Genomic DNA, 11,085 nt, shown 5'->3' on the forward strand with positions numbered 1-11,085 from the left:
CTCATCCCTCCGTTGCTGTCCTCAACCAGACACAACAGGCTTTGAGTTACTCGGCGCTCTGACACTCACTCTTGACAGGTCTTTGAGCACGTTGGGTGCCCCATCTAAAACCTTCCCAATATGCTCTCCAGTCTTGATGGCTGCCCCATGGTCTCCTCCAGCAGCATCTTTCTGTAACACACTTTTGTTTTAAACTCCTCATCCTCTGCTTGATGAAAGAAGAATTGCTTATGTCTTATTTACTTTTTAACACACAGTACACATTTAAATAGTTGTTGGCTAGATGAATGAATGAACTCTGCTCAATTTTCCTTATGCTCATTTTTACTCCTTTAATGCTTTCATCTGTATGATGGTTAATTTTACGTATCGATTTGGCTGGGCCACGGGATGCCCAGATACGGGGTCAATCATTATTCTTAGTACTTCGGTGAGGGTGTTTTTGGATGAGTTTAGTCTTTAAATCAATAGATAATGAAGAGTGTCCTTCCTAGTGTGTGTAGGCCTCATCCAATCAACTGAAGGCCTGAATAGAATAAAAAGACTGACCTTCTCTGAATAACAGGGAATTCCTCCTGTTCAAACTGGGATGTTGGTTTTTACCTGTCTTCAGACTTGAACTGAGACGTCGGCTCTTCCTGGGTCTTGAGCCCACTGGTCTTTGGATTGTAATTACATCATTGGCTCTCTGGGTCTTCAGCTCGCAGACCCACCCTGCAGATCTTAGGACTTGCCAGCTTCTATAATTGTGTGAGCCCAATTCTTACAATAAGTCTGCCTGTCTATCTATCTATCTATCTACCTATCTATCTACAGCCTGTTGGTTCCATTTCTTGGGAGAATGCTAACACAATCTGCCAATAATATATGAGGTTGGAAATACAGCATGAAGTGAATCAGATTCATAGATAATAAAACAAAAATATTTACTGCTGGACAATAAAACTGCCACGAGCAGCAGTTTTCTAAATTTAACCAAGTTTGAATTTTATTTTCATTTCTCTGTTCAAAAATTGCCCCAATCCGGAAGGTCATCAAAAACAGTAATGAAAATCAAGACGCATCAGTAAGCTGCAAACTGAGTAACTCCTTCTTTAGGGGAGTGTCACCCAGTAAAACAGGCACTGCCAATCAGTTCATATTTAAAAATTCATATTTCAGAAATAATGTTTTAAAGGGTAGTTAAGTTTAAATAGCCTACAAATTCTAACAAAAAACAAACCTATAATGTGGCTAAACTCTCTTAGAGAACGACCTGAGTTCTGTTAAAAGAAGTTGCTCAGCAGAGAATGAAAGACTATGAGAAGATTAAGCAATTCCTACCTTTTTTCTAGGTACATGGTGGGTCTTATTTATGTTCCATAAATAAAGGTCCTGTTGAAGTCACATGTTGTCACCTGGCAGCGTTCCTTATTCCTGCTTCCACTATTGAATTATATCTGGCATGAGAATTCAGATGAGTTCACCAAAAAAAATTCTTTGAGCATCTGCTCTGTGCTAAGTTCATTGCTAAGTGTTGAGAAGACACAGAGAATGACATATGCCTGCTCCCAACAGATGAAATTAGAAAATAGTAGGAACAAAAGAAGTGAAGAGTGAATTCAACGGCAACTTTTCTGTTCTTCACTCTATTTGCCTTCATTTCCCTCTAATTCACTTTCAGGCTCGGTAATGAGTATGTGACGAGCAGATCCTGGCCAATTATTTATATCAGAATGTACAGGTCCATGAAGAGGACCACCAGCTTAATGGGAGTCTATAGGAGACAGACTTAGGGGATGTAGAAACTTCAACTGAAACAGTGATGTGACAGAGCTGCTAAAAAAGCTCATAATGCTTACTTTTGTTCTACATTTGTAGAAATAAAGCATCTAGATCAAAGTAGGCAATAGTTTTACCACTGTATATTTTATTATATATTGCTGAATGATCTTGGATATTTAGCCTGGAGTAAGTCAATTAAGACACACTTGGAAACTTTCTTCAAACCTTTGGTCTTCTGTTTATCTATGGATGAAAAACTTGGGACAATGAGTGAAAGTTACAGATGGGGTCTTTTCTAGCTATCAAGGTATATAACAAAGGAATGAGTTGGCCTGGGGATCTGAATAAGTACAAAGATTTCTATCAGAAGTGATCAAGAAAAGGATGGATGGACACCTGTCAAAGATAATCTAGAAGAACTTATTCTTTTGGCTGGGAGTTGAATCATGACATTCGTTACCTCCTCAAGCTCTAAAGTTCCATGATTTTAGATTTCAATAAGTTGTAGACTGTTTACCTGTGCATTGGGTAGACACATCAATGACACATTATTAAAACTTTTATAGCATGTTCAATAACATCATTTCACAAAAAATAAACTCAGAAATCTCATTAAATAAATATCGATACAATAAAGTGTACATTTTGGTACCCAACCAAACTTAGCCTGTGCAGTATTTCATGAACATAAAGTTTTCTTTGTAATTCAAATCTTACATGGTATAAAGACCTAGAATAATATTTATAAATGTGAATTATTTTAGCCAAAGAAAAATAACACAAGGTCTCTCTAAGGCTATTGAACACTCTCCCTTTCAATGTATCTTTTATTTCTGCCTTTATTATTCTTTTGTTTCTGTTTTATTTGCTGAAAATATCACTACAAGTAAGTACAATGATAAATTTTGTTAAACTCTTGCTTTTAAGTACTTGGAATCTGAATCCTTGTTCTGATGTACTCCGGGGAACTCTTCTATTTATTTTTTCTTCCTTCCCTTCATTGTTTCTAATAAAAGGTTAAGACGGAAATAGTTCCCCTTCAGAAATGTACAAGGGCGTATATTTAATTTAGTTTTTGTTCCTAGAAGTTAGTGCGTAATCAAAATTATATAAACTTTCTGCATGTTCCTCTCCATATTATTTTCAAATATTTAAAGTTTCAAATCTGAGATCCTTTGAGACTACTTTTATTTTCATCATGCATGGATTATAAATAATATGTTAATAAAATACCTTGTATGTAATATAAATATTTGTTGGAAACCCATCAAAAGTTGGTCTAGTTCTCTCCTTAATATCGTAAGTATAATTTTTTTTTGAATGGGAGGGTTGATCCCTGGCATCCTTCATCGTTTCTGGTTAGCTAATTGCTTCTGTCGTACCTGTGTCTTCTCACTTCCTTTCCTGATGAAGCTGTTTAGGTCTGGCCGGGAAGCTACCATGAAACTCCCCCAGCTAATATTCCATAGGTGGACCTGAGCAACCACCAAAGGCTTTTCCTGGGTTGAACTAGGTTGAGATTCCAATGACGCAAACAGGGTTCCTACTATTTAATCTTTTACTCCTATGCCTGCAGCCAATGTTGGTTTGTTTGTTTGTTTTTCTGAAGTAATTTAAATTATACTCAAAGCTCTCAAAGTCCTATTGCTTAGACTCAGTGAATGGAGCATCATTTGAAAAGATATGATAAGTAGACCATAAGTATCATGGTAAAAGAATGAAATACTGATTTTTTTCTTTTAAATAAAGAGAAAGGAGTGTCTTAAAAAGTGTTTCATTGCAATACGCAAGCAGGCTGACCAGTATATATTAGCTCCTGGAAATTTTGAGAAGCCTTCTTCCTTCACAAATGGACAGTGGGGTTTATCATCTCAGCTTTAACACTTTTCCCCTCATTTAGTCTTTGCATGAAAAACACAATTAATGCTGTCTTGAAAAGTCCAAGCTGAGTTGAGAAACCATCTGTCAGAGATGTAAGAAATTCCAGCCTTGGATGGAAGGTTGGATGTTATTAATCTTCATGGTTTCTTTCAACCCTTAATTCTTCTTAATTATGGTAAAGATATATTTTCTTCTAAATGGGAAAGTTGATCCATGTGACTTGCATTCTAACAGTGGATTCTAACAGAATTTTTAAGAGGTTAAGAGAAACATCAAACTTTTCTGTATATCAAAGACCAGCCTCTCTGTCTCTCTCGCTCTCCCCCTCTCTCTCCCTCTCTCTCTGTCTCTCTCTCTCTCTCTAGGAGTTGTCTGGTTATTTGTTTGACCATTTCTGAAAAGAGAATTTAAAAATTAAAGAAAAAAGTCTCTATATTTACATTCTCTTTATATTAAGAAAAAAAATCTCTAAGGAAAAATTTCTCTATACACATCACAGGTTAATTTACAATTTGGGTTGCTAGCAACTGGAATTCATTGCCTGTGTGATAGCTTCATGTCTCCGTGTTAAAAATTAGAAAAGAGGTCAGTTCTAATGAATAGAGGTCCACACAGACAAGTGTTGTTTCTGTTGGTTCCTCTCGTACCAAGTCTAAGAATAGGAAGGAAAAAAAAAAAAAACTGGCAACAGAAGAGAACCATCTTTTACTGCCATCTTTCCCTTCAGCATAAACTGAGGCATGTGTTTGATAGAGGGAAGGGAAGTGTGCTTCTTCAAACTCTCGCTCAGTAAAGGATATTAGTTCCATTAAGCACTGTTGGAAAGTATATTGGAGATAGTATATTTAAAATTAATTTAAAAGGTAAAGGGTTTTTAACGCCTTTTAATATAAGCAAACATTGATTTTATTAAAATGCCTTCAGATATTACAATACAATGACTTATTTATCACTCCAGGTCTGTATCATGTGTATAACCTCCTTTCCAAGTATACTGATTTTGTGTATTTTGGAAGTGGAGAGAGAACCAAAGCAGTCTACCAAAATTCTTCCTCACCATCCTTCTTGAATAGAACCAGGTCTATCATGCCAACAGAGACTATTTCAAAACAGTAGAAATTATTATTTTTTAAAGGGATAGGATTAACCAATTAGATGTTTCTTAAACAACAAAGAATGTCATATTTTTCTAAGCTGTGTTTGACACAAAATGTCAAATATTTATAATAAAATATTAAAGTTAAGTACAGTGAAATGTATGAAATATTGAAAGGATTATCAACCTTGTTGGAGTCCTTGTATAGCATAGGAATATCTATATTCATTGATAACATGAAAAACTTAACATTTCTCTTTAGATTGAAAGCCCAAATAGAATTGATTTAAAATTTAAAGCACTTCTAGTAAGAAATTTCAGCACTGTGTAAGTTAAACATGGAGTGAAAACCGTATTTATTACTTTTTTTCTCAAATTTTTCTGTTAAGAACTTTCTTAGACTCTGAGGTGTTTAATTGAACTCAACAAATATCTGCAAAAATTTAATTTTAATTTTTGGGCTGTTTAGCTCTTACAGTGAAGCCAATTCTGAGTGCTATGTTAAATGTATAGCAATAATTATATGCATTTTCCTAGCTTGTGATATGAGGAATCTTGCACTTCAATATATTATTCTTATAATCAAGATCATCTGACTTCAAATGAAGAACTCTATTTCAGAGCACCGCTTGAATATAGACTATCACCCACCTGGGGATTAGAACTAAGCTGATTGTCAGTTACGCAACCTGGTATTAGTGCCCTTGTTATTTTCCACGGAATAAAAAGGCAACATGAAAGAGAGCCTTTGCTACTAGTGTCTAGCTTTTATACAGCTGCCCTTGCGTTTGTCATAGCGCAAGAGAAGAGAAATACAGATTGTAAGGTGAAATCCATAGAAGATTCAAAATCACTGTGGTCAGTAGATAGAGGCATGACAGCCATGCTGTTAAGAAGACACTGGAGTCCAGTGTACTTGAATTCTATCTATTGATAAATAGCTGTATGACTTGGATAGTTACTTAACCTCTTTGGGCTTCAGTTTCTTTGTCCTCATGTAAAAGGAAAGTTGTTAGAGGTTTAAGTAAATATGTGTGTGTGTTTGTGTACATATATATGTGTATATATATATATATATATACACTTAAGGTATATACATATCATATATGATATGTATGTATCTTTAATATATATCATATATGAACCATAAGATATACATTACTTAAAATTAAATACATATATACTTGAGATAGATATATAAATAATATATTCATTTAGGATATACATGGCTATGTACATATATTCACTTACAATTATACATATAGGATAATAGAACAGTTCTTGGCAGGTGGTAAGCACTACTTAACTATTAACTATTATTTTATTGCCTTATCATTTCTATATCTGAACTACTAATGAGTAACAAAGTTGATTGACTTGATGGTTCTTTCCTTTCCCTGCTTTTTCTTTAAAGGTTCAAAGTTGCAGCAAAATGTTACTTTTAAGAGGTTGAGTAAACACAGAATGAGAAGCCCTAAAGCAAGGTGCTGAGTTAATAGACAGGATAATCACTTCCTGAATACAGATGAACGAGCTCTTTGTAGAACTAGCAGGGGGACTGTTAATGGGCTTTTGTTTTAGAGAGGATGGATTGAGGGAGAGGCCTGATGAGAGCCCTTACAACATCTGCCTCTCTCGTTGCCTATTACTGAAACAGTAGCCTTGCAAATAAGTATAATCACATATAAATCAAAACACTAGACTGTGAGCTCTATCAGGACAGAGATTTTGTCTATGTTGGGTCACTGCTGTCTCCACAGGGTCCAGGCAAGTGCCTGACAAACAGCAGGTTCACAATAACTATTTCTTGAATGAATTGAATGAATGAAAAATCTTGACCTTTCCTTTAAATAGGATTAACAGGAAAAGCAAAACAAACAAAATAGCAGGCTTTCCTACTTCCTGATGGATTTCTGACCCCAAGAATGCTGGTAAGCAGATTAAGCAGGGTTGAGGAGGAGCATGTGAATGACAGCAGTGTGAATACTTACATTTAGCAAGTATTCCAGAAGCCACGGATTTGCTTAAGGCTTCACAGGAATGTGTGGTGTGGAGAGGTGCCGCACTCAACTCTGATTCATGCACATGTGACACATTTGAATCACAAATATTTTGTCCAGCATCTACCTTTAGTGTCTATACTTATACTTTTTCTCTCCCCAGGTTTTCAGAAACCTTTTTCACAAAGTGATACTTTTACTCTCTGCAAACATTTAGCTTACTTTAGCTTTCTACTCAACCTTTGACTGGCTAACACTATCAGTGTGACAGGATTTATTTCACAGGTGGGGTTTATCCTATAGCATTACTTATAGTTTACCTCACGACCTCGGACTGTAGATTAAAATAATATAACATTCTTAGAGCTATGCCTGACTTAAATCTAAATGCATGTTCATTTTTACTGTCATAGCAAACATGTTTTTGAAAACAGAAAGAAGTCCCTTTTTATAGCATAGGCAAACTAATAATTTGAATAGGAATATATGTTCATTTATGCACACCATAAGTTTTCCTAATTTTCTTTGTAATGAAAACCGAGAAGGTATTAGTCATCCTTGGATGAGCCATACTCAGTTCTACTTGACTTTTCTAAATATAATGAAAACACAGCAAATAAATTTAAAGTACATTATTAATTGATTAGATATGATTTCTTAAAATGGTTTACATCATCTCTTTTAACTTCCATTCTTCCAAGCTTCCAGACATTAATAATGAGTCACCAAAAAGCTATCATTGATTTATAATGCACATTACTACATCGGACTTGGCCCAAGAAATCTGTATGGGCCCCAAAGGAAACAGAAAAATGTTTACAACTGAGCCATGGCAGAAATAGGCTGAAAACACATATCTGTATTCTCCAAAAACAATTAGGGCTAATGTAATTAAGGTGAATATTCCGGTTCATTTTATTCCATGGAACTGTTTCATTCTTGAAGCCCCATGTAGGAAAGAGTCTTTATGGTTAGAACACTACTGAGGGTGGTATAATTTTGCTTGGCCCTTGTACACGTAAAGTAAACATTTTACATTATTGCACAGGGACAAAAATTTACAGCCAAAGATGACACAGGATCTGATTAAAGTTAACACACTTGGCGTTTAAGGCTAACCCACATAGGAAAGCAATCATTCCCAGGATGGAGATCAAATATCTTAACACAGTGTTACCTGAGTTGCTAGAAAAGATTTCTTATCTAAAAATTGATCCATAGCATGTGTTTTCAAATTTGTCAGTCTCTTTTCATTTGTGTGCTAGACAGAGGCACTTTAAGAGCTATTAACTGTAGTCTCAGGAGTACAAGACTGGTTTTCAGCAGTCATTGGTAAATATGGCAAGGAATTAAAATGACATTGGATTAAAAAGAAAGTAAACAAATCATTAAATCAGAAAATTTCACCACATCTTGTAAAAATCACTGGTCTCTGAGTTGAAGAACTTCCTCACTTAAAAAAAAAAAAGAAAAAAAAGAAAAATCAGTGGCTATCCCCCCACCCAAATAAGTGAATACTACAGCTTTTCGATGTTAAGGTATGATGGTTTTGCTGTTTGGGCTAGTGAGGGTTTTAAAATATTGACGAGTTAAGTACTTTGAGTTATGTTTCCAGCAATATTTCAAAGTATTGTAGTATTATGCAGAAATTCCAAATAGAAAAACTAAAATATCGAATAAAACAGGTTGAAAAAGTTTAGTAAAATGTATAAAAATTAAAAGGCTAAGAAACAAAAACAAAAAAACCTCACCGCGTTTTAAGTGTGTAAAAATAAATCACATTCATTCATGGAAATCCAGTGACTGTTTTTGTTTTTTTGTTTTTTTTGTCTTAGTTAGTTGGTACGTACTGCACCTGCCACAACACGTTGGAAAGTAGGTCCTGGTACACACTAAGGAATATCCAACCAGGTAAATACATCAGGGTGATAAGGCCCATGAAATTGAGCGGATAGTGAGAATAGTCCCAGGAACAAGCGCCCCAAGTGCGGAGTCCCAGACCCCAGGACAACTCCCACGCGTAGATGAAGATCACGTAGAAGGGCACTCGCTTCCAGGTGCCCCAGCCCCGACTGTAGTGGAGGTGGAAGTAGAGCTTTTCCACTACGAAACTGCAGCTGCCGTACATAAAGAAGGACCAGAGAGACGTATGGCCGCTGCTTGTCCCGTCCCCCTGCCCCAGCAGGTTAAAGAAGAATGTGAAGAAAATCTCATCCAAAAAGCCGTGCATTCCGAAGAAAAGAAAGCGGAGCAGGTCCGGCAGCCCCTGGCTGGGGGCTCCCCCGGCGCCCCTGGGGCCGCGAGGTCTCCGCCGCCGGCCGCCGGCCGCCGCAGGGACCCGGGCGCCTGCAGGGGCGGGGGGCGCGCCCCGCTGCTGCCGCGGCTGGTACCGTAAGCGCAGGAAGCGCTTCAGGAACACTTGGCAGTGGTAGAGCGCCAGCACGTACTGCAGCGCCAGGTCCAGCGCCCCCGGCGCCGCTGCGCCCCCCGGCCCGCCGCCCTGGCTGAGCAACGCGCCCGCCAGGGTCTGCAGCCCCACGTGGGCCGAGGGGTAGAGGAGGAAATTGAAGACGAAGGCGCTGGGGCAGCGCCGCTGCTGCAGGTAGACCTTCTCCAGGGCAAAGTGGGTGAGCGAGTGCAGGAGGCAGTGGTAGGGCGAGGAGAAGCCCAGCATCCGGAGGTCGGGGCTGCGAACGAAGCGCCGCGCCGCAGACAGGAGCACGTCCAGGGTGATCCCGTGCATCCCGTAGAAGTAGAGGCGCATCCAGGCGGGCAGCGCGGCGCCCTCGGCCGGCGCTTCAGCAGTGGACAGCGGCTCGGGGCGGCTGACGGCTGCCTCGCCTCCCCGCCCGCCGGGGGCCCCCGAAAGCCTCGCCGCGCCGCCCCTCCGCGTGGGACCCTCGTCGTCCGCGTCCCTGCCGGCCATCGACTCAGAGGCTGCCGGGGCGCCCGAGCCCGCGCCACCGCTGCCGCCGCCGCTGCCGGGTGCGCGGAGCTGAGGCGCCGAGAGGCCGAGCCCCGCGCCGCCTCCCGGACGCTGCCGGCCCCCGGGGGGCGCGCGGGGAGCTCCGTCCCGGCCGCAGCCGGGCGGCGGCCGGAGCTGCTGCGATTGGGGGATGCGCGGGCCGCCCGGCTCGCGGAGTCCCCCCGCCGCGGCCCCGCCGCGCCCTCGCCTCCAGTCCCGGGCGAGGTGCCGCCGGCCAGCGCCCGCGCTCACCCTGCGCGGCCTATCGGGCGCCGAGGCCCGGCGAGGTGCAGTGGCGCCGGGGCCGAGGGGAGAAATGCAGAGGCTGGTGCAAACCCCATCTCCTCCGCGGCGCAGCCCCGCCGCCTCTGCTGCAGGCTCTAGAAGCGTAACGCGAGCAGCGACGCCCCTTCCCCCGGCCCTCCCCATGCCCCTCTCAGCCCGTGTCGACCTCTCCCGCCTTCGCAGTCCCCCCTCCACGCCCCAGCCCTCCGCGCTGAGTCCCGCGGGGGTCCGCTGGGGAAGGCCCGGCCCTGCCTCTCCGACCGCTTACCAGGCTCCGCACCCGCTCCCCGCCCGGGCCGGAGGCGTTTGCTGGGGCGGAGGCTCCGAGTGGAGAAACACCCAACAGGTGTGACTGCGAGCTGGTGGGCATCCCTTTTATCGAGGAACCAGGGCGAGGGCCTGGCTGGCGGAGACGAATGGCCGAGTGCCACCAACCAGAGGCTGGGCCTGAGACCGAACTATGGTGCTGTATACTTAATGTCCTTATTCAAAGCCAGATGTGTCCCAGTCACAGAGAATAAACCGGAGACTGCAGGCCGGCGCGCCCCTGCGTTTCCCTGCTTGGGAAGTATTGCCGCCGGGCCTGGTCCTCTTTGTCAATCTCTCTGCCTGGCCGGTCGGCTTGCCGCGGCTTGTTTGCTCCGGTCCGGGGACCGAGATTCAGAGTCCGCCAGAAGTTATGAAATGATTGGAGGCCAGCTGGGTCGGGCATTGCTTTATCTTAAATCAAGAGTAGTACCTTTGCTCACACTGGCACACCCCAGTGGCCACTTTTTCTCCTTGCAGAAGAACTAGGTCATCCCAAAAATGGAGAGTGAAAAAGAGAGCGGGGATTTTTTTTTTTTTTTAGGTGGAGAGGGTGAGGGACTCCAGAATTTTGGTGTTTGCTCCACTGTTTTTCTCCAATTTTGAATCAGGCTTAGAATTGGAGACAACCTTAGAGATAAATTATACTGACAGCTCCCCCCACCCCGCCAAAACAAACCAAAAAAAAAACCAAACCCCAAAACCCATAGATCATGTCTAGGCACAAACTAGATAACAGATCTAATTTGTAAGTTCAGATGTTTCCTGGGTGGAAAGCTTTCTGGGGA

At 41.7% G+C, this 11,085-nt stretch overlaps 1 protein-coding gene across 1 annotated transcript; it reads right to left on the reverse strand.

The window, feature by feature from the left end:
* Window positions 1-8,572: 8,572 nt before the first annotated feature.
* On the reverse strand, window positions 8,573-10,135 carry TMEM229A (transmembrane protein 229A). Its single transcript, XM_029233001.1, has one exon. The coding sequence runs from the start codon at window positions 10,133-10,135 to the stop codon at window positions 8,573-8,575; it is 1,563 nt and encodes a 520-aa protein (XP_029088834.1).
* Window positions 10,136-11,085: the final 950 nt, after the last annotated feature.

The sequence above is a fragment of the Monodon monoceros genome, unplaced genomic scaffold (assembly GCF_005190385.1).
Source record: "Monodon monoceros isolate NGI ecotype Baffin Bay Population unplaced genomic scaffold, NGI_Narwhal_1 Super_Scaffold_2, whole genome shotgun sequence".
In the NCBI taxonomy this organism is placed as follows: Eukaryota; Metazoa; Chordata; class Mammalia; order Artiodactyla; family Monodontidae; genus Monodon; species Monodon monoceros.